The sequence below is a fragment of the Dermacentor andersoni genome, chromosome 6 (assembly GCF_023375885.2).
Source record: "Dermacentor andersoni chromosome 6, qqDerAnde1_hic_scaffold, whole genome shotgun sequence".
Lineage (NCBI taxonomy): Eukaryota > Metazoa > Arthropoda > Arachnida > Ixodida > Ixodidae > Dermacentor > Dermacentor andersoni.
Genome location: NC_092819.1, coordinates 67940572 through 67967609, shown reverse-complemented (window position 1 = coordinate 67967609; position 27038 = coordinate 67940572). Strand labels below are relative to the sequence as shown.

Here is a 27038-nt window from a genome sequence, read left to right as displayed (position 1 = left end):
ATAAAACTAAAATTGAAAGCTACACCCGTTGGGTGATGGACAATAAACTTGCAAAGACATTGCTGTACTTCCCACACGATGCAAAGTTAGAAGCTTTCATGTGATCTTCTTTTACTCTCCTTATGTCTCGCAGCGAATGCTCCTGAAGTTGAAGGAGTACTGACACAAAATTTCGAAGTTGTGTTAACGAGTGAGATCGATCTATATGGTCACACACACATCATCTGCAAAATATGGATGACGAATATAGCTTAGAACATATTTAAAATCAATGTTAAAGTATGGGCGCACAGCCAACCAGAAGACGCAGTAACTCCCAGCGTCGACATCAAGGAAGGATTGTAAACAACCGAGAAAAACAACCAAGAATACGCTACGTCACAAGTTTGCGCTCCCGTCGGGGAGGGCACAGCGAGCAAGTTTCTCGCCACTCCGATCACCCCGGTGCCTTTTTTTTTTTACCTCCCTTGTGGTGACGCTGACCTCTTTCGCTACTGACGGTAGCACAAAAATCGGCTAAAATTTGTTTCTGACATGAAATAACTCGAAAGTAACATGAACTCGAAAGTGTGCATGTTATAAAACATTGTGCAATACAGTAAATCGTTGGCGCGATTTTGACTCGCAAAAGGTCAGCGCAGCTGCTGCAGCAATCGTCTCTGCGAAGCAGCTTGCCTGGCTAACGTGTTTTTTCATTGCTACCCACAGCATCGGGAAACTAATCGTATTGTCACTTGTGAGCGACATAAATGTGCAGACGTTGATTGTGTTGATGAGTACAGGTGCTATATTATGAGCTGCAGACGGATCGCAAGGGCCGTTGGCCTCGGATCCGACGTTGATGAGCAGCCAGATTTGCTCATTTCATTACAAGCGTGGCTGGTATAAACAAAGCCCGCCGAGCTTAAACCAGTCTGATGAATCTTCCACCAAGACTACGTACTGCCAAGCCTGATGCCATGCCAACTTTTACCCCACCTTGTGTCCTGCTTCGAAATATGCTTCATTCCCAAAGTGCCCTCGACGAATGGTTTGTAGTACTACAGTAAAAGCTCGTTAAACCGTACCCGCTTAAACAGTAGTTTCGTTTTATAAGTAGTAATGTTGAATCTCCAACTCAGCGGCCATCGAACATAATGTGTTTTGTATCCAAATAAACCGTACCAGCTTATTGCATATGCATCGGTTAATTAACACGTAGTGTTTCCACTTTTCGTCGTGCAAACACGGCCGTGCGTCATCTCCATCGGGTGGCCCAGCAGAACAAGCCTCAGAGACCACAACAACGGCCTCTAACCGCCTTGTGTGTTTGCGCATGAAGCCACATCAACACCAACATCTTTTCAGCACCGTGCCAGAGAGCATTGTGGCATCATGCAAACAAGGGCTTGTGTCATGCCGAATCTCGGACAAAAAAGACGCCGGGTGCTCAGCATAGAAGAAAAATTAGGCATTCGTCGTGCTATCGAACATGACACGGAGAATTCAGTGCTGGCACGCGACAGGGACCTACTGTTGACTATGGTGTGTGGCATTTGGAATGGGAAAAGTTACTAGGCAGCGCTGCTGCAACCGCGAAGAGATGTCTGTGTCGGCTACGAGGTTCGACTTTTCGCCATCGTTGCCTCTGTTGTTGCCAAAGTGTCAACTAGCGACAGTGATGAGGACACGAAAAGCGACAGCACGGGCTATTCAGGCCCGACAATGGCAGAAGCTGCATATTACACCAGCCTCGTGAATGCAATCGTCGCGACAAGAACAGCACCCCGCAATGAAAAAGACACCTCGCAACTTCTGCAGTGCTACCACCGGCGTGCACGGAGAACATGCAACGTCAACGAGGAATCTGCCATGTGAGTGTTTGCCGAGAAGAGGAAGCTGGCTGAAAAGCTGACTCGCAGCTTCAGTAAGTTTGAGGCTGCTGTAGTCGCTGCTAGGCCGCGGCGGCAAACAAAAATAACACCTTTGTCGCGTGAAGAGAATAAATACTGCATGTTTTTTTCCCCTTTCATCGCACTCTCTCTGAGTTCCGTTTTTGACAGGTAAGTGGGCGATCTCATGCTATTTCAGTTAAGCAGCACTACCGTAGTACATACTTTTTCCGAGCTCCAGCCAACTATGGTTTAACAAGGTTTCACTGTAGTAGCGATGCGTATGCATACTGACAGCTGTTGCTAGCTGCACTTTCCGAGTTGCTGCTTTGTAGTGGATCCAATCAAAACTGGTCGGCCACGTCTAATACGGCGGTGACTCCCGCCTGCAGGGAAATAGTCACCGCTGGAGGGCAAAGATGAAAACTACGATGATGGCGAGGACATCGCAAAGCACGTGCAGGCTAGCAGATGAACTAGCAACACGAAGCTCGTGCGCCGGCAAGCGCGGGTGTGTGCATATCAGTTTTGTGCGATCACGTGCCCAGCTGTGTTTATTTACGTTCCTTCTTTGGCCTATCTCGTTGCTCTCTGAAACTGAAACGTGGACTGGTCGGTACAAACAATATCACAAATAATTATGTATCGCGATCTGAAGCCAATGATGTTTCATGCCATGAGTAGTGGTTCATTAGCTATTTACTGCACACACAAAAAAAAAAAAAAAACCAAGAACAAATATTTTTGTGTCAGTACCCCTTTAAAAAATAAAACTTATCAACGGGAGTGAGTGCCGGCAAGTTTCAGTAGGCCGAGTCTGAACAGGAACGGGTGACGGTTAATGCAAGTAGTTAGCTACTCACATCAAGCCAGTTGACATGTCACCAGCTGACCTACACCACATTCCTCCACCGACATTGAATAGCACACGTTTCTTTTCAATTCTACACCCTCGCTGCTAACGCACCCTCGGTGATCACCCCTCTAGCTTACCCCCTCTCTCCTTTAGAAGAACATTACCTATATATATACTTTGCCAATGAAAGCATGTCACCTTGAAAAAGACAAGTCCACTTGTCGAAACATTGCCTCCCGCTTTTACCTTGTTCTCGTATTGCTCAATGACAATTCAGGATTTCAAGAATGTTTTGGCATTCTTAAACACCAAGATTCAAGCAGCAGGACACCAACCTTATTCATACACACTAAAAATAGTGAAATCACCTCCTTCGAGATCTTCATGTTGCTTTTCCAAGTTGACTTTCCCATTGTAATTGTGTCAATTGCCTTTTGGCACGACGGTAAGTAGTGTCAGACTTAATTCAGCCAGATACTTGTGTTAATGCCAAACACCTGAAACTTGCTTTCCACCATGCATTTCTAAAGATTAGGGCCTGGAAATGGAGCCATGATGGCTGCGGTGTGAAACAAATAGAAGAAGAAATGGTGGCTTGGCTTGGTCGCTTGATCTGGCTCTGTCTAGCTCTACGATGGGAACTGCAATTTAATTTGACGAAGCTTGTCGTTGGTGGCTGTGGACACGTCCTATTGCGTTACATTGCGCCTATCGGTTAGCCGCACTCTCAAAATAAAACAATCTGGGATTTTATCCCGATAGGCAGTGCCAATGACATAGCCCCTATGTGGAGTTTGTTACTGATCAAAAGTCACCTCAACCACAGTTTTCAAGGAATACAAGGAGCACGATGAGTTTCAAAGAAGTAAATTTAGGGCCCTTGAATTTATTTTTCTGAATTCAAGAGTTTTCAAGGCAGGGCTCATGCTAGTGTACATGTATATGACAAAAATTCAAGGATTTCCGAAGACTTTCAAGGTCCTGTGTGTGGATTTTCAAGGACCACATTGTTTGCTAGAAATCCAAATGAGACATGTTCAGGGGTAGACAGAGGCTTGAAATGAGGAAAAGTCACTGAAAAATGGCAATGTTGCTGGAGCCAATGTTTCAACAAGCGGACTTGTCTTCAGACAAAATGATGGCTCCAGCGATATTTCCTTTTTCGACCATTTCTCATCATTGTTTGTTAGAGTTACACGGATTACCACTTTCAGTGTTCCAAAATAGAAGCTCAACCAAGCAACAAACACTCTCTCGGTCCTTAGGTGGCCTCATGTTGCTTCTGAATTTTTATGTCAATGTCCAAGATCTCCTGCTGCTTGCAGTCTTCCTTAGGCTGTTTGACTTCCATGATGCAAGTCAGGTCACTGGTTGCCTCCGCTTTTTCTGCATATGAGTCTGCTGAAGTGGTCATTTCTGCAACAGGGGCTTCTAGTTTCTTTTTCTAGCTCCTACGAGTTTCAACCTCTTCATCAATGCACTGTTTCTTCCTCTGTTTTGCACCTTTACGCTCCTGCTTTTTTTGTGTTTCCAAAAAGGCACAGTATTGGTTCCTTGCAGAAGCCACTGATGCTCTCAATTCCTTTATGATGGGCACATTAAAATTGCCCACCTACTATGTGTACAGCATCACAGATAATGCGCTGTGAAATGCGAGACATCTTTCATGTTTTCTACTGAAACCTGGCGATTCAAGCTGAATCCATTCTCCATGCTTGCTTGGACATGACTAAATGTAAGCAGCAGTTTTAAAACCCTCCAAAGGTCAACATATCCTCAGCCAACATCTAAAAGTTCATAGAAAAGCTTGTCAAATGTATGCAAGCTGCTTTCAAATAGGTGCAACTCATGTTTGCACTACCGAAACAGCTCAATGAACTGTGCAAGCGCAGTATTTCTTGAATGCTCATGGATTCTCTCTGCTGCAATGAGTGCATCCAGGCCTTTCTTTAAGCCTTCCAGACACTCATCCAGCTTCGATGACATCTGCCTGGGGTCTAGTGAAGAGAGGCCTCTCACAATGGGACATCGCAGGGGGCTCTTCTCCAGGATCTTATCGGTGACACTTAGAAGAAACTGCTTGCACTGCAAGCAAAATGCAAATGCAACTTTCACACTTACTTTGTGGCTTTAAGAAGCTGCTCGGCTGTGTGACCAACATCTATTTTCTCAAGTGGCACATGGTTCTTTAAATCTTCAAAGTCAATCTTCAGGAGGCCAGCGATTCCCAGCGATGAACAGAGTACTTGAGAAACTTTCTCAGCAGTTTTCTGACAATATTCTCAAGGTCCTTTGCCAAAAAGAACATAACTGGCTTATCTGTCTGAAAGTGTGTCAGAAATGGCTGGAGGGCCATCGCAATAGCAAGTGCAAGCTAGAGCTTTGCTACCACTAGTGGGTCACGGCAAAAGTCAAAAAGATTCCGGAAAGAAGCACACTTGAAAAGGTTCACTTCCTTGCTTCTTGCCGCTTCCACATACTCTGTGACATCAGGCCAGAGAAGCAGAACCCGCTCTATCACCAGGATGTTCTCAATCCACCGATGTGCACAGAACTTGAAAGGAAACAGTTTGTCCAGTGACAGCAGCAAAGTCTTCTATCCGGGCAGGTGCATCAAGAAACAACCTGCTCATACTTGAGAGCGAAATGTCCAACCTCCATTTGCTTACTGTAAAGCCTGCCTTGTAGGCATTAGGCAGAGAGTACGAGCTACAGCTGCCCATGTCTAAGCACCTCACCTGATAATTACGTAGGTGCTCCGGCAGGCCTTTGTATGCCTTGAGATTCACATTGGGCCCACTGATTGATATCTGCACAATTTTATGTAATGGAAGTGGTTCTAAGGCATCAAGTAGTTTTTCTTGCAGGTCTTTAGCTGTGGCATGGCCCATAGACACAGATGTGAAGTAGCATACAGTGATGCATCCCAGCACCTTAAATGAACGTCCATTTGCTTTTGCTGGCAATTCTCATTTGGAGACTCGTCGAAAAAGACAACGTAGTAGTCGCTGCTCTCCATCTCCTGCCCTAGAGAGGACAGAAAGAACGGCCTCAAACCATGGCACGCGATACACGCCAACTTCTGCTTTCCACATGTGAAAGCTTGTGCCACCTCGCTGTCTGTAAACATCCTCTTAAACAATTTATTCACCTGCGATGACGAATGATATGAATAGTGCAATGTTAAACTTTCAATGTCCACAGAATTTCTGCGTCCATCACAAGTTCTTGCTCCTTGCATGCTTCCATCAAGTTTGACGACTACAACTGCGCTGGCTGAGATTCATTTGGTTGACATTCCAAGATTGTCAGGAAGCTCCTTATCATGCAGCTACTCCCGCCGGCTTGCATGTGCGCTCTGTGCTTTGAACTTTTTAGGTGGCTTTTTAGTGCTAGCTCCCCCATGACAGTGATGTCAAGCACTTACAGCAAGCTCTGCATTTTGCCTTGCGCAGATTTGACATGTCCGGCGCAAGCCACTCTCCTAGTTGTCATTCAGCCACGACTGCTGAAATTTGCATCTTCCAGGCATTGTTGGCATGCACGTTTACTGGCACACACTATGCTGCACGTGCACAAAATGTCACAATACCGCCATACACATAAGCACTACATGTGCACTAAATGTTGCAATACAACTGCACATGCCCACATGAGTGCTACACACACACAAAATGTGACGATACAACCGCACACGCAAGTGCTAAACACGCACAAAATGTCACAATTCAACCACACAAACCGCACACAAAGTAACCGCCACTTCTCTACTCAACTGGAAAGCAAACAGGAAATGGTGGACAAGCCAGTGTCATCATGGCCAGACGTTCACAAGCATCTGATAGGCACGTGCTTACTTTTTAGATACTTACACCATATCTTTAAGAAAATTGCAGTGGAAATTCTGGAGGGTTAAAAGTTTTGCAAACACAATCGCTAGAAGGTTATTAAGAATTAAAATTCAAGAAATACAAGGATCTTCAAGGATTTCAGAAAATTCTAGGACGTTCAAGGCATTAAGAACTACCTTTTCAAATTCAAGGGTTTTCAAAGGGTTCAAGGACCCGTGCAAACCCTGTCAAGGACTTCAAGAAGGTGTACGAACCCTGCAATAATCACCACATCAATGCTGAACAAACACGGCGCAAACACGGGGACAGGAGCAAAGAAATGGCCAAGCAGCCACCGCTCACCTTGGCGACAAGGCTCTGCAAGGTGTGGCTGCTGTGGCCAAGCACTCGGAATGCCGACCGCCGAATAACGAGCGCCAGCCCAGTGCCCCGCAGCAGCTCGCATCCCTCGGGCAGCTGGGCTACCAAGGGTCCCCAGTGGACCGCGTCCACTCCCTGCAGGGCTAGGACGTCCACGTCCTGCGCTGCACGCAGGGCGCGCTCCACATTCGGCTCCGCCATTAGGTCCAGCCAAGACACCGAAAACACCCCACGCTGCGATCCCACATCCCCGTTCTCTCTAGGCACAGCTAGTCCCAATGTGGGCATTGTGACGGCCGGTGCAGGAGCCGGGGGCAGAGGATGCGCTGGCTTTGGCGCAGGAGGAGTTTGGGGTGGTGGAACCGTCACGGACGGCGAAGGGGCCACCGCAGCTGGCTTCGCTGGTTCCACAGGCGTCATAGTTACGTCCACACTTCTCACTGGCGCACTACTTGGTTTCTCCGGGCTGGATGCCAGCCTTGCAGGGGCCAGCTTCTCGGGACCTGCTGCATGAACATTGCTCAAATTTGTAGTGCTCGGCTTGTTTTCAACACTTGGCTGCTTTTCAGGGCTAGGCTTTTCGAAACTCGGCTTCTCTGGACTCGGTTTTGGAAGGGGGGCCCTGTCGGGAACCGGCCTGACGGGACTCGACTTCTCGGCATCCGGCTTAGCAGGGGTCGCTGCCTTTACGGCGCTTAGGTTCTCAGGGCCAGGCTTTTCTGGTGTTGGCTTTTGGACGCTTGCCTTCTCAGGGCTTGGTTTCTCAGCACTTGGTCGCTCGGCACTTGGTCTCTCGGTGCTAGGCTTTGCAGCACCTGGCTTCTCAGAACTTGGTTTTTCAGGGCTCGGCCTTTCAGTGCTCGGCTTTTCAACGCTTGGCTTTGCGGGACTCGGCACTGCAGCCGCGGGCTTTTCAGCGCTTGGCTTTACGGGACTCGGCACTGTAGCTGCAGGTTTTTCAGTGGTTGGCTTCAAGGGACTCGGCGCTGCAGCCAGAGGCTTTTCAGTGGTTGCCTTCTCTGGACTCGCCTTCTCTACAGCTGGCTTTCCCAGACTTGGCTGAGTCGGCTTTTCAGTGCTCTGCTTTTCGGGACTTGGCTTTTCAGGAGTCGGCTTTACAGGACTTGGCTTTACAGGACTTTGCTTTACAGAGACGACCTTTTCTGGACTTGCCTTTTCAACGCTTGGCTTTTCCAAGACTTCCTTTTCTGGACTTTGTTTCTCGGGAGATGGCTTTTCAGATGCTACCTTTTCGGGGCTACGCGCGTCAGTGGCGGCTTTCTCAGAGCTCTTCTTTTCAGGACTGCTGGATGCAGCTTCTGCAAATGTGAAATACGACAAAAAGGCGTGTGAACTGATTGTTAGATTTAGTTCCCTATTTTTGTAAACCTCTGCTACATCAACTGTGCGCTCTTTGCCTTAAAACCAAAAAAAGAAAACTCACAAATACGGGAAATGATCATAGAAACAGCACATGAGTTGTCGTCGTGGCCAGTTCATGCCACATTTCTGGGCTTAAACTCATGCACCATGCTGCCCCACAACACACTCTACCGGGCTCACCCTTTTCTTTTTCCACCGGCTTTGCGCCGTCCTGGGACTTGGGTGCCACGGCAGCAGGTGGCTTGGCCTCCTTGTTTTTCGCCTCTTCCGCGTCCTCCGCCTCCTCGCCTTGCTCCATCGGCTCAGCAGCTCCGTCTTCTTCCTTTGCTGCCTCTGCATAGCACATTGACATTGGTTGACGACAGACGACACCAAGGCCTGCTTAACTGTGTACATTCAATAGGAGAAAGCCTTAGCTCTGAGCCAACTCCAATTTCCCAAACTCCAAATAAACATGTAATGACCCACATGCTCCGATTACAGTAGAACCTTGTTGACACGATCCCACTTCACACGATTTCCCGGAGTCAACGTTTACGACTGAGAACATAAAAAAATGGTCCACTACAGTTGCACTTCCTTTTGGTCTTTCAGCACTAATGTTCAGTGCACCGCCAAACTGTGCGATACGTGCTCTGGCCACTGGATCCCATGTGAAGAGAAGGCGCGAGGCACTCACGATCAAGCGCAGTAGGGGCCTGCCACAGCAGCGTCCCTCCCGCACTCAAGTGTCAATCTCACGTGAAAATGCTATTGTGCAGTTAGACTCCTCTTCCAGTACCAGCAAATCTCCACGCACGTTGTCGCATATCGCCATTCACAGCTATCACTGCCAACCTTATTGTAGCAAGCATTCTCACCTACCCTTTTCACAGTGAGTGGCACGGTGCCATTGGAAGCCTACTGCATATATTTAACAGGCGATAATCAAAACTCATTGCTGCGATGTTTCGCTTGGGCGGCAGCGTATTCTGGCTCTCACCCACCACCTCAATTTCGTTACGGTTCCCTGTCACTGTTTTTAAACACTACACAACAGGAAAATGACAAAGCATGTCTTCTAGTGACATCGTGTCCCGGTGTTGCCCACCAGCTTAATTTCAATTTCCCATCGCAGTGTTTAAACAAGGAAAATCACAAAATGCGTTTCATGCCACAGCAATTCTCGCCGTGTGGGTTCGTACAGGCATCCCGCCGAAATTCTCTGCCCAGGGTATCTGCTGACGCAAGCAAAGTTCAAAGAGTGCAAACGTAAGCTTGTCGAATCTGCAAAAACGACGACACGGGTCTTAGGTCATTCAGGCCTCACCAGTTTGGCATGTGTTGGCACCTCTTGCTGCAATAATTTGCGCAACACTTCGCACAGCGTAGACGTCTGCTACAGTTGAGCCCACCAAATTTTTTAGTGCCATCAGATCATAAATTTTACAGGTTAATATGTTTCCATCTCATTTTCTTTCCCTATACGAATGAACAAGGTTCTACTGTACATATTGTATTGTACGTTAAATTAATGACACCAGGTGGAGCATGTCTCACTGTTTGGTCAATTCGTGATGAATCAGTGCAGCAGATCTGTCTGCATATTGACAGGCAGAGATAGACAAGTTATAGCTGGATAGAACGAAGTTGGTGAAATCATAAACTTGCTTTGTTATATCAAAATATTGTTCCATTGAAATTTGGCATTTTATGCAAATAAGTACAGGAACTGATGGATTTTCTTTACACACAGTACACAGGGCACGATAGGATCTTTTTGCACTCGGACTTCCTATGGAACATGATGCTCCTCCGCTTAAGTGGATGCTCTTCATTGCACACCACACAATGTTCGCAAGCAGCCACTTGTATTTGACCATATGCATCTGCGGAAGTTTCCATTTAGTATCTCGATATTCCTCCGCGGCGCTAGTGTAAATTCGTTATTTGAAATCGTGCATAAATGCAGTTCCATTATATTGCGGCTTAAATCCATGCTATGCTATGGAAAAGAAGTTAAGTTGAATACTTCGCTATAGTGAAATGATTTATATTGAGGTTTCATCAACTTGATGTATTCCGACTTGAATGAAAGCTACAAGGAACCAGGTAACCAATTCATCTACGTAGCATGTCTGCTGAACTTACACATAAAGAAAAACAGGCAGAGGTTGAAAGCAGGCGAAAATTGAAAACAAAAGAAAGAGAAAAGAAAGAAATAAAAATTGCTGACGGAGGATTAAAAGACCAGTGCAGACTCACCAGAGGTTGACTCCTTTTCAGCCTTGTCTTCTTCAGCAGTCTCCATGGGCTCTTCATCCTGTTCACCCTCATCCTCCTCCTCCTCTTCCTCTTCTTTCTTGTCTGCTCCCTTCTGGGTCTTGCGCCGTTTGGACTGCGGCTCCGACTGCTGGGCACCCCGCTTGGCGCCCCTCCGTCGGCTCGGGGCAGGCGCCTTCTCTTCCTCCTCTTCCTCCTCCTCCTCGGCGGCGGCTGTTGCAGAGGCACGGCTGCCCCGTGTGCTCCGGGCGCTGCGCTTGGGGCGCTCCTCGGCGGCCGGTGCCTTGCGCAGCTCGGCTGCCGGCTTGCGGCCTCTCCGCCGGGGTGTCACAACTTCCTCTTCCTCTTCCTCCTGCAAGTCCATCACCACAGCATGAAAACCCCTGCTCCATCCCCCAAATCACAGAACCATCACTCATCATCATGCAAATCTGCGAAGAGGCGATACTTTGCCATTTTATGTACACCTAATATTATCAGGAAAGTGGACATAGAAAGGTTTGCTTTATTAAACGAATTGTTCTCTTGAGGATGAATATTTGTTGCAATCAGGATATTTACGAATTGTTCTCTTGAGGATGAATATTTGTTGCAATACTCCATAAAAAACATGGGGGCAGCCTGGACTCCCATAATGGTAGTGAAGATGGTGTTGCTTGGAAGCGTCTGGTGGTCAAACTCAGCCGGCATGAACGGGTGACAGCTGCCCTGGCACTTTCTCGAAGGTGATCTACCAGCGCAACCTTTCGTTGGTGCCGCAGTGGCTCACACCACTTTTGCGTGTCAGCTCACCTTTGAACATGAGTATGGGCATTTGCGGCACAATGCTGCCAGAGCTCTAAAAGACAGTTTTTGACACCTGTGTACTCCCCATTGTGCCAGACATACTTATGTGGTCTGGCGTGTTATGGGTACTGTTTACGCTATGCAGCAGCACAGGTCTCGCTTGCTATCGCTGACACTGCTTCGCCCCTTGAGCAAAACTGTATTAAACAAAGGACTGTGCCTATTCATTGACTTGTAGTTGCAGATGTGCAAACAAATGGCGACAAAGCACCCTGCCCACAAATCTGAATGTTCTTGCGAGGTGTGGCAGGGCATCAAGCAATGCGCTAGGGACACCCAGCGAAGAGGCTGGCAACAACTTTATGACGATGTGTGGCGTTTTAATGGCACAAGGGCCAATCGTGGCCAAAGGGCGCCTCAACAATGTTATGCTGTGAGATGGTGCTATCTAAGATGGTGTACGTAGCATGGCTGTATATGGGCCCAAAATTACCACAATATTCCTAAAATCTATGCAATAAAAGTGTGAGCCTGTACACAGTGAGGCGTTAAATGTTTAAGAGTTGACAGTGTTCAGAGGAAAACAAGATGAGAAGAGTGCCTGTGAATGATCATGCGATAGTCTGAGTTGCTGTCTATTTATGCAAGGCTGGAGGATATCTCTTGGCCTCCCCAATAGTCACACACCTGCTGAAGCAGGTGCAGTGAGACCAGCAACAATTGTTAGACCATAGCAATCCCTCCCTTCCATGTAAAAGAGAGGGCTGCAAGCATGTCATATTACTTAGTAGCCCTGTGTAGATATAATATGCAGAGTGCCAACATCACTGAGGAATGCAATCACTGTGCTTGTTTAAAGAGTGGTTCTCTTCCAAGGAATAACGCAGGATGTAGTGGAGTAAATTTTGGGAAATTATCTTTTTCTGCGAGTTTCTAAGTGCTTAATTTCTATTAGGACATGTACTACAGTGAGCATTTCCCCCACAACTGCTGCAGGTGGGGGGTTCATTACCTGTGAGAAGGTAAGAATGCGTTCCAAATGTGTGCCCTATTCTCAGTTAGATGGATGCCACATCCATTTGCCTTGCTTTCTTTCCACTGACCCAGTTACCTATTTGGGGGTTTACCAAGCACAGTTCATTCTGCGTTTCTTTATCCCAGTCTTGTTGCCAGTATTCTTTCAACTTCATACACAGGAATGGTTTTAGATCGAGCACTGGCACTGCTACGTTGCTGCCCGTCGCTTCAGGTATAAAGCTGCAAATCGCCGATGTTGCTCCTCCCAACAGGGCCCGTATTCTGAAACATCCCCCTTCTGTGAAACTATCGCCTTGGCCACGCCTCTGTCAACGGCACACGCGGATTGGCAGTTTTAGCAAAACCAGAAAATAAACAGAGCCATCTAGTAGTTCCAGCCTACGTCATTTTAACGTTAAGGTGTCGATGGGTGCTCTTGACATGTACTATTGAATAGACGAACCCGTCTTTTGACATTCGGTTGGTGGTGGAGTGTAGTAGAGAGGAGAAGTGGCAGTTTATAGTAGTACTTTTGGTGGCATCTTACACACATTGTTTTGCAGCGATATTTGTTGATTCATTTAAAATAAAACATTTCACACTACCTTTTTCAATTTATTTTACCTAAAGCGGCCGTAGCCAACCGTAGTCAACGTACAGAACCTGTACTGTGGCCACTACAATCGAAAACAACATAACCGAACCACTCTACACTCGCACGGTGCGCTCTCTCATGCAATGTGAAGCGTTCGAGAGTGCGTGTTGCTAGTGCATGCCGACGTCATGGGTAAGCAGCCGCTTGATTCATTGAACGTGACTATCGCGGCAGCGAAACTATTGCGGAAGGCGGACATTTCAGAATACGGCCCCGGAAGCACAGAAACCTTGGTTTTCCAGCCTTTAATGGGGCACTAAAGGTAAACATAAGTCAACGTGGACTGCTAAAATATCATTCGAGAAACCTCACAGCACTCGTTTTGTGCCATGAAAAGACTTCATTGAAGAAAAAATCACGTCTAAAGGGTGCGGATACCATTAGTGCAATTCAAATTGCCTGCCCTCGAGCGGGGGTGCGGTGACGCTGCACAAGCTCCCTCTGCCCTTTACAGCTGTCTGTGTGTCAAACAGCACCCTACAGACAGGCAAACGCAAATGTGTGGCCATGGTGAAACTGAGCCAAGATAGAGCACTGGATTTGCTGCTGCAGTTGCTTTTGCTCAAGTGGCGTGGACCGTTTGGGCGTCCCGCAACATCACAGAGACGTGGAAATCTCTGCTAATGGCATTTTGTGGGAGCTTCGCGAGCCAGCAAAACCAGCGCAGCACTGCGCAATAACGAAACACTTGAACCGCTTGCATCATTGTCAAGGATATGGTCAACGAGTGGATTTTTCTAAACATCAAATAGAACTGGACAAATAGCATTTTCTTCCATCTTATAATGCAATGCAATTATCTTTTTATTACCATAAGTTGAGTACCATAAGTTGAGTTGAGTTGAGTGCCTTCATCATGGCACTAGCACTCGGATGTCTTTGGTGAGTTGCAAATTGTGTCCTGCATATACCTCAATTTCTCAATTACTAAAGCTTAGTTCGCAATAATATTGAGGTCTTAGGTGTCGTCGAGCATTGATACACCACTTTAACTTGATTTAATACTTGCCTTTAGTGTAGCTTTAAACAACTGCAAGGCACCGTTGAGCCTGTCTTTGCCTTCATTCTTTCATGGCATTAACATGTTTTGATTGGCCAAAGCAAGGCATGCTTATGTTACTACAGGTATTGCAGGCACACTGACAGGTTGTTCCTAACGCAGGTGATATTCCGATAAGAGGCTAGCTACAGTAAAACCTCATTAAACCGTACCCGCTTAAAGGGACACTAAAGGTTAATATTAAGTCAACGTGGACTGTTGAAATACCATCCAAGAAACCTCGAAACGCTTGTTTCGTGCGAAGAGATTTATTTTAAGAGAAAATGCGTTCTGAAGCGTCCGCGTACCTCTAGCGCAGTTCAAATCACCCGCCCTCCGATCGAGGAGTATTGACGTCATGGTCTCATAGTGACGTTGCACCATCGGTGAGTAAAACGGCTCCCGCAGACGGGGTTACGGATTTTCTGCACAAAACGCAAACGCGCGGCCAGAAACAGAGCCAAGACAGAGCCGACAGCAGCGCGAAAGCGGAACTATGGTGGCTAGCGGAAGGGAAAGCGCACGACGATAAGCTGGTTCTTTATTTTATGACGCCAACTTCGACGCTCGTTGCAATGGATGACCCTGACAACGACACATTAGCTCGCGATGCTGGGCTCGACTTCGGCGATTTAAGCACTGATGAACATGACCTGCTGTTGAGGGCTCGCACTGCCGGCGTCGTTGCGTACTACTACGACGATGGCCTGCTTTGAAATGCACTTCACACGACTTCAGTAAGTCGGCGTTGAACTCGTAATCCTCTGGACGAAAGTGCAGCGAGCACACTACGTGATTTTTCGGCTCTTTGCCAGCGCGCTGTGGCAGAGGTACGGCACTTAAGCACTTCGAATGGAGAGGTTCACTCGTTGGCACACAGTGATAAGTAACGTTGGATTCGCCGCTGCAACTGCCCTTGGCCAAGTTCCGCGGACCGTTTGCGCATCCCACGACATCACATGGACGTGGCATTCTCACTGCTTGTTCCAAATGTGAGTTTCGCGAGCCAGCAGGACCACCGCAGCACGACACAATAAAGAAACAACTGAAACTCTAAAGCGCGCGCGGCGCAAAGTCGAGCGCGCAGAGTCTAGCGATAACGAAACCTTTCAATCACCCATACTACGCAAGGGTAACGTCAAAATGTTATTTTTTTCTTAGAATCGAATAGAAGTAGACAAGTAGCATTTTCTTCCGTCTTATAATCTAATGAAATGATCTTTTTAATACGAGTAGTTGAGTACTAGTGACATAAATTATGATGAGGAGTGCTTTCGTCATCAGGCTAGTACCGGAATGTCGCTGGGGGGTCTCAAATCGTGTCGTGCATTTACCTCAATTTCTCGGTTACTAAAGCTCTGTTCGCGATTATATTGACACCTTAGACGTTCTAGAGCATTGCTTTATCACTTTAACTTGACTTTCTGATAACCTTTAGTGTCCCTTTAAACAGTAGTTTCGTTTTAAAAGTAGTAAAGTAAAATCTCAGACTCCGTGGCCATTGAGTATAATGTGTTTTGTATCCGCATAAACCATGCCAGCTTATTGTGTATGTATTGTTTAACGCATAGTGTTCCCACTTTTCGTCCTGCAATCACGGCGGTGCGTCATCCCCATCGGGCGGCCCAGCAGAGCAACAGGCCTTAGAGATCAGAACAAGGGCCTCCAAGTGCCCTGTGCCTTTGCGCGCGAAGCCACATCAACATCAACATCATTTCAGCGCCATGCCAGAAAGTGTTGTAGCGTCATGCTAGCAAGGGCCTGCGCCGTGCCGAAGCTCGGATAAAAAAGATGCCGGATGCTCAGCATAGAAGAAAAATTAGACATCGTCTGAGCTGTCGAATGTGATACGAAGAAGTCAGTGCTGGCACGCGACAGGGATCTACTGTTGACTACGGTGTGTGTGGCATTTGGAATGCGAAGAAGTTGCTCGGCAGCGCTGCTGCAACCGCAAAGAGATGCCGGCTACGAAGTTCGACTTTTCGCCATCGTTGCCTCTGTTGTTGCCGAAGTGTCGCCTAACGACGGTGATGAGGACGGCACATAAAGCGGCAGCACGGGCGATTCAGGCCCGACAGTGGCAGAAGCTACGCATTACGTCAGCCTCATTAATGCAATAGTCTCGACGAGAATAGCACCCCACAATGAAAAAGGTGCCCAGCGACTTCTGCAGCGCTCCCGCGCACGTGCACGGAGAATATGTAACGCCAACAAGGAATCTTCCATGCGAGTGTTTGCCGAGAAGAGGGGGCCGGCTGAAAAGCTGGCTCGCAGCTTCAGTAAGTTTGAGGCTGCTGTTGTCGCTGCTAAGCCGTTGCAGGATCAAACGATAATAACACTTTTGTAGCGCGAAGTGAACAAATACTGCATGTTTTTTTTCCCCTTTCATCGCACTCTCTCCGAGTTCCGTTTCCGACAGGTAAGTGGGCGATCTCGTGCTATTTCGGTTAAGCAGTACCACTGTTTAGTACATATTTTTTCTGAGCTCCGGCCAACTATGGTTTAACGAGGTTTCACTGTATTTCTGAGGACAGGAATTGACAAGTGGACAGGATGTAACATTGCAATCAGCTTTAGAAACTTCCCATATGCTTACTAGCAAGCTAAACAACAAAGCTCTCACACAGTTGTGGGAAGTGTGGCAAACCGTGCCACAGTTTCTAACCGTATAGCACAAGGTCATGAATCACCACACCACTGCACTGCTATCATCAGTGGCCAGTCCGCTGCAAATTCTCAATGCTATGAAACTGTCTTAACCAATCCCACTGCTCCAGCCAATCCGTGGTGCATATATGGAAGACTACGCTGATACTGAAGACCCAAAGGCAAGTCTGTACCTTGGAGTGCTAGGAACAGAGCAGATAGATGTTCAGTCGCAACAGTATTTGAATTCAAACCACGTACCTTTACTGTTAGCTCTTTGCATCCATGGCCAGAGACATTACCATCCACATTTGTGGACATGACACTTTAAACTTGCTCTCACTGAGCCACTTTGCTTCTCGAGGTGGGGCAATCTTTCACCCCGACATAATTGAAACATCAAATTTCCCCAAGCATTTCCATATAGCAAGCTGAATGAGGACCACTTGATGAGGAAACTGCTGAATCGATCTGTGAAAGCGTACGAAACATCCAGATTTCTGAACCAGATCGCTCCAACAGCGATGCTACTGGTCTATGACATCTTGGAGCAGCTTCTGGAACAGCCATAATTCATTTCAGAGCAATAAAATGGACTTTTGGAGCAGGTTTATCAAAGTGATTCTAAATTATATGCAGCTTTTACAGTGGGCAAGCCATGTGAAGGCAGTAAGGTGTCGCAGATACATAAACTCAATGCAAACCAAACAATGACCGCCCTTCCCCTCCCCCTTCATTGAAGTCTTTACTACGCCCTGTGACAAATTGGTGGTGTCCTAAGACGCACTTAAAAAGCCACTTCAGTGGCTTAGAAAAGCACAGAAGCAGTAAGAAGTGCTACATGCAGACTTTGGATGCATTTTGATAACCTTAATTGTGATCACACTGCTATAAACGTATCCTTTAAGACAGAGCGCTGTATAAAGAAAAGGGACATTGATAATACAGCTGAGCCTAATGTAATAGGCACACTCTCCTTCTTTACCTTTCTAAATGGAACTGACAATTTTTTTTTTCACATTTTTGCATTGATGCAACACAGTTATTGCCAGATCATATAAGTCCTCCAAACATAGGTAATTTTTATAAAATTGATGCTATCTACGAAAATAGTTGTGTGCATAAGTAGTTCGTCTGCTTTGGTATACACAACTTTTTCGAATGAGTAGAGCCGGCTAATACATTTTATTATTATTATTTCGACATTTGGTATATAGGTTTATATTAAAAACTTGGGTTATCAATTCGAGGTCAACTTGATTTTGTTTGATTCTTCAAGAATGCTTCCGTTCCGAGATATTCGTCATCACATTTCATGCTCAGTAGGCTAACTTCGCGTTCATCTAAAGGCGTGATTCTAGAAAGACCTCTCCCCCATTCAAATCCCCAATTGATGCAGCGTATTGTGGGGAAATGTCAGCCGAGAGAGGGCAGTAGTGCATCTGCTATCAGCTCTGCCAGGCTTGCAGGCTGGCTACTATACAATGGCCTAGGTCACAAGATGGGTTTGTCTTTGCGTCGAGACTTTTTCTTCTGAATGTGAAATTAGCATACTGAGTGACAAACTTGATGAAATAGTCGCCAACACATATTTACAGGTGAGCGATTTTCACCGTCTAACAAATGTTATTGCTCAGCGCGGGACGCGCCCGCACATATCGGAACTGTCTCTAATGTTATCGAAGGCTTTGCCGTCACCGAAGCTTGTGTAATCTGATTGCATGTGTGATGCAAAATGTGTAGAACTTTCTGGAAGACACGCGGGCACCATCGATTACTCTGGAACCTTCGATGACTCATGCATAAAAGCCAACGCGCTTAACCGGCAGATCAGATTTTTTTACTATCGCCCACTGTGTTCGCCACTATCACTGTTCTCCGAGTGTAGCCTTTTTGAGGACATAGCTTCGCCCAATAAAACGCTAGTTTAGTCATTCCCAGTTTTGCTGCTTTCTTCACTGTTACTACTATGGGACAGTATGATAGCGTACGCAGTCCAAAAATGATCTTAATGCTTTTTGCAATGCCAGCGGTATGAAATATTCACGCACTTTTGCCCTGTGCGGTGCTTCACTGTTACACCGCCTACCTGAAATACCGCGATGGCCGGTGCACCGCAGGTGCAGTGCTCTCGCTCGTTGTGTAGCTCGATGTGCGTCGCTTGACCTTTGACTGTGCGACTGCATCAGATTAGGCTGTGATGCGAGAATTCAGTTTGGAGCTTTCTGCCTACACGCGAGCTTTTGCCATTCTGTCAAGTAGGTGCAAAAACAAACTTTGCAAAAGCGTTCGTGGTAGTTGCCGACTTGTCGCCCGCAGACCCAATTTCGGCTTCCGGCCACCAGTCTAGCCCGTGATCTCATGTGCCCAACCACCAGAGAGGTTTACTGGTCCGAAAACATTGGAGGCCACCTTGCCGCGACAACCTGCCGCCCGCCACTAAATCCGCTCTTACCGAATGTTTGTCGCGGCCGTAAGATGCAGCTATCCCTAACCAGCGGCACTTCATCAGTATCCAGCGGTGGAAGTTGCTGACCTGATGCAGAGTTGACCACGATCTCAGTAGCGGCTGTATAGCATTCTTAAAGACCTGCAATCGCCTCGCCAACAATAATAGATAGACAACAAATTGAATAGCGTAAATTGTTCACATTTATCTTGTCCGACATTGTGTGTATTATGTTTGAAAAAATTGAGTGAGACACCATACAGAATCCGAAACTTTCGTCTCTCTCAGTGCCAGCGCGATCGCAGGTGGTACGATCCATACTTAATTGTGAGAGGCTTGACTCGGTCCACCGCAAAGCTAGAACGGCTTCAGGTTCCTGCACATCGTGCCGGTTTCGATGGTGTGAGAAACAGCGCTTGAGGACTACAGTTCCATTTTCGAAGGACTGAGCAACCCTTTTAGCGCAGAGTGGGTAGAGATTTGTCAAATACTGCTGAAGTGTAGCAAGATGTAGCATGGTTCACCTCTCGGCACAGTTCGGCGCAACTGGCACACCGGTAGCACCACTGCGTATATGATGAGTGCACTGGACGGGGCACAGAAAACTTAGTACGGAGATTTTCCTGGAATTGCCAAGATTTAGAATTGTGCATGGGAGTCTAAAAGGGGTGGCTGGCGCTTGATTGGCATAGTGGTCACAATCGGACGTAGTGTTGAATTTACGTGTCCGTGGCTCACTTTTCTCCCTGCCTTGGGTTTCAACGTGTGCGAGGGGCCTTAAGTCGAGTTCTATGCCTGCTGTGGGACAAATAGTTTACCGTATTTAGTCGCATAATGATCGCACTTTTTTGTCAGAAAAATTGAAGCAAAATCAGGGGTGCGATCATTACGCAGGTTAAATTTCCCGCGAAAAGAAAAAAAATTTTTTTTCGTCCCGCATTTGCTGCGGGACACCAAAACAAAAATGGCGGCCGGTGGAGCTAGCCAAACGCGCCGAACGCGATTTTTTTTCTTCTCGTGAGTACATTACGTGCATTGAAACAGTTTTTTCCCTATCAGTAATTAATAATATCGTTAATATCGGCGAGTTTGCGGCAATAACGTAGCCATGTCCACTTTGAGGGGACAGAAACAGATGGGCGCACTTAGCTACCAGTGACAGAAACACACGGCCGGCATGCTGCGGAAACTGCGGCATCTGTCTTCACTACTATCCTAATACGGCATGTTTCCGCTAAGGGTGCGTAAATATGTTAGCTGTGGTACAAGCGTCAGCGTATGTATAAGGTACACTTTTAACGTTCAGTGTAAACGTGCCTACTATCGTTGCCGCTCACGATTTGTTGCGTGCCCACAAGTGCAAAGTGCAGATGAGAAGAATCGAAAGGCACTTTTTTTGTTGTTGTTGACCACAACCATTATAAAGCCTACACATAATAAAGGAAAGTTTGGTTGCAGCTCTTTTTTATTCATGGAAGTGCGGAAAGTGATGAAAGTAATGAAATGAGGCATCTACTTGAGAATTTTTGGTGCGTGCAGACCGCTTGGTTTGTCTTGAAGAGTCATCCGCGTAGCATTCGACAGATGTAAGCGCGATCAATATTAGCTAAACTTGGCACACTGCGGCACGTCATTGCTGCGGCAAGTTCGGGTGCGATCATTACACAGGAAATTAAAAAAAATTGAATTTTGACGACAAAATTCAGGGGTGTGATCATTACGCGAGTGCGATCATTATGAGAGTAAATACGGTATCTACTCGCAAAATGCGAACGCTGATCAGACACTGATAAACGTTGACATGCCCACGAGCAGGACGGTCAAGGAAAGAGACGCACACAGCATGCCTGTCAAAACAGGTGTCCGCTTCAACGTGAAGCTTGCAATAACGGCAGATGGCCGGAAGCGATTGCAAGGTCAAGCTGGGGCATGATCAGAGATCGCTATTAATAACATGCGTTCAGTTTCACCGTGCATGGCTAGACTTTGCATGGCTGATGCATTGTTTTTTTTTAATTTATGGTGGAACCACGATATGGATGAAGTGGCCAGCAAAATTAATGGCAGGTCTGGCGGTTCCAATGCGGAGTGAAGTTACGGTTCGCAAAGGGTATACATGTATTTTTACTGCAAAGTTATCTTATGCATGTTCCAAATCATTACCATCTTGCTTTTCAATTTTGCTGTTTCAAAAATGTCTTCATGAAATTTACCCCACATAATAAATGCACCCCCAACTTTGCTTCGGTATAACTAGGAAATGAAGTGCATCCAATATGCAGGTATATACAATAGTATGCCGTATCAATGCGGTCTTGGACGCCACTGGATGCACCGGCTGACAATCCGATGACATCAGACATGCTGCAGATAGGCCCAGTAGAATCAACGGCATCGGTAGAATGTGCCGCTTTGGACGCAACAGGTGGCTTTGGCCATTCCACTTCTGCCGGCCGTTTGGGCAGCGCACCATCGTCTGCTATCTTCAGCCTCGTTCCACTGACGCTGTGTTTCTTTTTTCATAAGCGTGACACGTCTTTAGGCGAGCGTCAGCCGCATGAACGCAAGCAAAAGCAGTCAAAGACAATCAACATAAACCAACGGCGACAGTGGAGACAGCAGTGCACGCAAAACAAAAATGAAAAAATGGATGCAGTTCCACTTAACGTGACAGCTGTCGGAAGTGCAGAGCAGTGATTCACCAGTGTTATTGTTGAGTGCCTTGTGTTCATCTTCTGTTTATATGTTCTGATTTTGTTTTTCAGTGTTTTTATTCTCGGTGTTGCGGGAAATTCTCGTTCGAGCACTCCGAGGGCATTGGCTCTTTATTCAGGGTTGCGAATGTTGCCGATCTTCGTCAACAGGTTATTGAAGCACAGCCTATCACACACCTTACAACAATGGCCAAAGATTCGATATAAGAAGTCCTGCTTGAATGGGGCGTCTGCTGCGCCAGTCTCAGGTAGCTGCCACTGCTGTCGTCTCACCTCGACTTCACTTTGCCACATCTGGGGGGGTTAGCTGCTCTCCTCCGAGGTTTCCCTTGTGTGTCTCTAACTTAAGTTGAGGATTCACTAGCCTACGTTTGCATGCAGCTTGCATTTGACCTTTAACCAAATTAGGGTTACCTTGCCATTTCTGCTGTTTCGCTTGAGCTTCCCAACCTTTAACCGCAGGATTCACTCTCCTTCGCTGTTGTTGAGCCTTGAGTGCTGCCTGACGAAGCTGTGGATTTTCCTCTCTTCGCTGATGCTTGGCTTCTGCTTCACGCTGTCACACAGACGAACCGGCCCGCCAGTGTTGCTATCTTTCACAAGCAAACACCCGCTGTCGCTCGATTCATGCCAACTGTTCGGCGTCCATGGCGGGAAAGAGTGGTTCTTTATTCCTAGGGTCTATTCAAAGAGGCTGTAGCACCCTCTCTTGACTAGCTTTGTTGTCAGCCTGTGTGCTGCGACGCCCTCTCTTGACTAGTTTCGGTATCGGCCTGGGTGCGTGACGCCCAATGACATTGGACGGACGACATCCAGGGCCCCTAAAGTGCTCCGCACTTAAAACAAAATGGCCGCTTTGGTCGTGCCACTCAATGGGAGGCGCAAAACCTCCCGGGGTGCTAGTGCTAATCAGGGGCCCGAAATCATCCTTTGGAAAAGTGGTCATTCTGTTTAAGCAGTGCTTTTTGAGGCAGCGCAAAAAGCGCGCAAAGAAACCAGCTTCAAAAAAAGCCCAAGATGGCGACGGTAAGCTGGCGGCTGCGGCCACTGCTTGAGCGGGAAGTTTCAACAAATTTTGCCTGGCGCAGGGCGTTTCGTGGCTCCCGTAGCATATTGAAAGCCAATGTTTTCCTATTTACCGATTGAAATCAGTGTTAATAATATGAGGGCAGGCGCCTGAAGGCACAGACATTCCTAAAATGCGCTTTTCTCAAGATCGATTTTTCAGGCATTTCTTATCGTTCTAATACCCACAGGCCCCCTTAACTGCAAGCTTGGTCTTGTCTGTTGAAACTCAATTGCTGTTTTTACATTTCCTTCACTGAATTTTTTTTTCATGCCAGTGCTCTGTTGTGGTATTTTCATGTTATGATAACTCATTATGTCCATGCTAAAGTCAGCAGCCGATTTTCCAGGTCGCCTAATTTTTCAGACATGCCCAACAATTCAGATGCCTTTGCAGCACCGTCACGTACCCACAGAGTCGGTGTATAAGAACGTCTGAAATTTCGGATACAAAAAAAAGCTTTGCCGTCCAATTTTTCATACTTTTTGTCATGACCGCAGGTCTGAAACTGCATTAATGAAAGTGACACCACCGCTCCTGGCAACCGTGGCAACGCTCGGCTTAGCTACTTCTGGCATTCGCTACCATGCATCTTGCTGTTTGGTGCCATGGTATACATTGCAACAATTCAACGCTGTTAGCAATGGCGTCGGTTCTTCCTTTGCAATCCTTGCCAATGACTTCGAAGCTCAATAAAGCATGGTGCGTTGCATAATGCCAGTTCCCAAAAGTCAGCTTCACCTGAATGAGGCAATGGTACACGGTGAAGCATATGCGAAGTATTGCGGTGACGCATACGATGAGTGGGAAGGGGTAACTGTCACAGAACACAGCATGTATTCCTGAATTACGCACATGTGTACCTGCCGTCTCCTATCACAGTACGAGCACTGATACCCCTAATAAGTGTGCTGGCAGGCCTTTAGAGCTATCTCAGTCGTCCCTGTGGAATTTTGAGTCCTCGGGAGGGGGGGGGTCAGTAAAAGGCATGCATTCATTTCTTCGGACTTCCCGATTTTACGGGTGTTTTTGCTGTCCCTGGGGAGTCAATGTCCGAAAAATCGGACGTTTACTGTAGATGCGGTGCCACTTCTCATGCACAAAAGTAACAATGTCACCTTTCTCTGCCCAACCAGCTGTACAGACTACTCTGCAAAAGCACACGAGTGCCCCCGTCATGGACTTAAACGTTAACTTTTTATGAATGAGTAAAAATTCTGGGGTTTTACGTGCCAAAACCATGATTTCATTACGAGGCATGTCTTAGTGAGGGACTCCAGATTAATTTCGACCACCCGGCGTTTCTTAATGCACTCAATGCAGGGTACACAGGCACTTTTGCATCCCCCCCCCTCCTCCCTGGAATGTGGCCGCCACGGCCTGGATTTGATCCCGCAACCTCATGCTTAGCAGCGCAACGCCAAACTATAGACGAGTGTTGCCTACAGCAGGGGTGGGAATGTCCAAAGCCATATTGTAGCAATTTTTGTAGGAGATGAGATTGAATTCCGGAGCAGACAAGAGCACACAAATCCTGATTTTGGAGCAGTGTGTAGCACACATATAGCTTACTGAAGCAGTCTGGAGCATGCAAAAATGGGGCTCAAATGGGCGAGCATGTTCGCTTGCATTTTCATGCGCTGTGAGAGAAACAACATGGCGCCCTGCATTGCACCAGCGATTTTTGCCAATGCCTGTCAAAACCGAGGCTGTTCTGGCGCAGCACAGTGCAGTTTCGGCCACCTTTCTGCTTTCGGTGCAATAGACACAGTATCACCACTCCTGCTACAGACGGCGTACAAGAAAAAAATTTCTTTGCTTGCCGAGTTTTGGTACTGAGTATGGAGACTCTGGCTAAATACTGTCAGCCAACACCAAATGACAGGCAGCAAGCATCATTTGTTGGATTAGAGCAAGAACAGTGGACCAGGAAGAAGTTTGGCACGCGAATCACTGTCGTTTAAAAGCATGGTCAGAGGAGATAGCACAATAAGAATTCTCCAGTTACACTGGTATCCCACGCGTAATACAAAAGAAAATGAAATTAGACCTATGGTTTGCATACTATGAGAGCTGTATGTGCGAGTTCCAAATGAAGCCCTAGGCGGCTTGAAGTGAAGGCAACTTCCAGTGTTCTGTCTGGTGTTGCCCCCTATTGCTGAAGAAGTTTCAGCAAAATATATTTTCATTGATTTTCATTGTAAACACGTCAAAAACAAACTTTTTTTCCTTCTCATCCTAAGTCTTTCAGTGCTACTAACGCAGGTGTACGTTTCTGCATTTCTGTCCTGCCATGTCACTGATGTAGCCCCTTAAATTCTCCACTCTCTCCCCTCGGGTACCAAGAGTGCATGTTTCATTAACCATGTCATTTTTCCCCCTTCTGCATAGCCCAAAATAAATCATTGTGTTCATTTTGTAATATCCAAGAAAAAAATACATGACGTTAGGCATCCATTACCTCAAAAAAAATTGAAAGACAAACAACACTGAAAGAGTAAACGCGAGCATTCTTGAACAGCAAGAAAATACATGGCCCCATAGTCTATTTGCATGCACAAAATTTTTTGTAAACACACGGTAGGCGTTTCACGACCACGTTAACACCCCTGCACACAAAATAGAGGAATTGTTCTGTAACAGACCAAGATGTCGACACCCATGACTCAAAAATAAAATCTGCTAGACCTGCTCCCCTTTCTACAAAGCTACAGCGGTTACAAGGATCTGAAATACCGTCACTGACAGATTTTTTTTTACATTCTTTACTTCCTTATGGCACTACCACATACTACATGCAAACAATGTATACCAGCAATGGAAATTTCATATGGCATACGGTGCATACAGTGCAATTAGCCTTTTACATTCCTAATATGCTTCACCACATGGCACAGCTATGCGGCAGTGAAACTGAAACCCCAATAATCCCAACTACCATTTTGGATATGCCGTATTTGATGCCTCAAAACTACCATTTAAAAGCACTGGAAAACCAAATGTAGAACCCATACTAGCGCTCATGATATGCGGGAGGAAGTCTTCAGTTACGGATAGCTCAGCAAGCTATTTAGTATTTAACTAATTCCCACACTGAATTATCATTTCACTGTTTTTTTCGTACCTGCAGAGTCTCCATGGCCAAAAATAAATGTGAACAAGCCACTTGTTTTCATGTGAAATGATACTCAGGCCTTGTGGGGTTAAGGAAACAAGCCACTGACTATGCAACACAGTTAATAAAACCTCTGCCTCACATGCACTCCCTCAAAGAATGTACATATCAAGCTGAACTGACATAGGCTAGGCCTACACTGCGAACACAAAAGTGGCATGTATTTAGGAGGAAGCTTTAGTTCGAGGGCTCCTATCTTAATACATGGGTAAAGAGAAATCGCTTTTCTCCACAACCACTGCACCAAACTTGATGGTTTGTTACATTTAAAAGAAAAAGTTGAAATCTAGTGACTGATGAAAATGAATTTTTTATCTAGGCTGTCAACTTTTTAATGAACACTGCTGAAAATCAAGAATTTTCAGAAAATGAAACTATGAAACTCAGCCATAAAAAAATGATATAGTCAAACCCAAACCCACTTATAACGATACCGGTTTTAACAATACATCAGTTATAACAATGAGAAGCTGCTGCACTGTCAACATTTGTATGCTTTCCATGCAGAAATAACCCACTTACTAAAATGCCGTGATGCCGCATTAACGGTTATAATGACGAAGTCTGGCTGCTGGGTGTCCTAGCCAAAACGTAGTGAAACGTGAGAACCTTGAAAAAGAAAAAGGAAAATGAGAAATTTGAGCTGCTGCACGATGGCTCGCTGCTCCAACAGCCGTCGCACACATTTTCCAGCCTTCTCTGTGCGCCTCTCTCCCGCTACCCTTCCACCCTCCGAAACACGAATGGACCGCGCCAACTCCACCGCAAGCAGATTGCTCGCAAGTTGATCACTGGCTCCTCATTCAGCGTAGTTCTGCGAACAGCTTAATTGCTTGTGTCCGTCTTTGTTGGTTGCGTCAAAGTCATTCCTGACCCATGTGGTTTCTCAGCTTCGCTTCACTCGCCGC

General features: G+C 46.5%; 1 protein-coding gene across 2 annotated transcripts in view; it reads right to left on the bottom strand.

The window, feature by feature from the left end:
• The window catches only part of LOC126522353 (uncharacterized), a 50778-nt gene that overhangs the window by 9402 nt on the left and 14338 nt on the right, over positions 1-27038 (bottom strand). For both annotated transcript variants that reach the window (XM_050171087.3, XM_050171089.3), the window contains 3 exons: positions 10566-10935; positions 8502-8654; positions 6921-8257 (listed from right to left, as the gene is read on the bottom strand). In XM_050171087.3, coding sequence (XP_050027044.1) covers positions 6921-8257; positions 8502-8654; positions 10566-10935 — 1860 coding nt within the window. The remainder of the gene's footprint in view (positions 1-6920; positions 8258-8501; positions 8655-10565; positions 10936-27038) is intronic.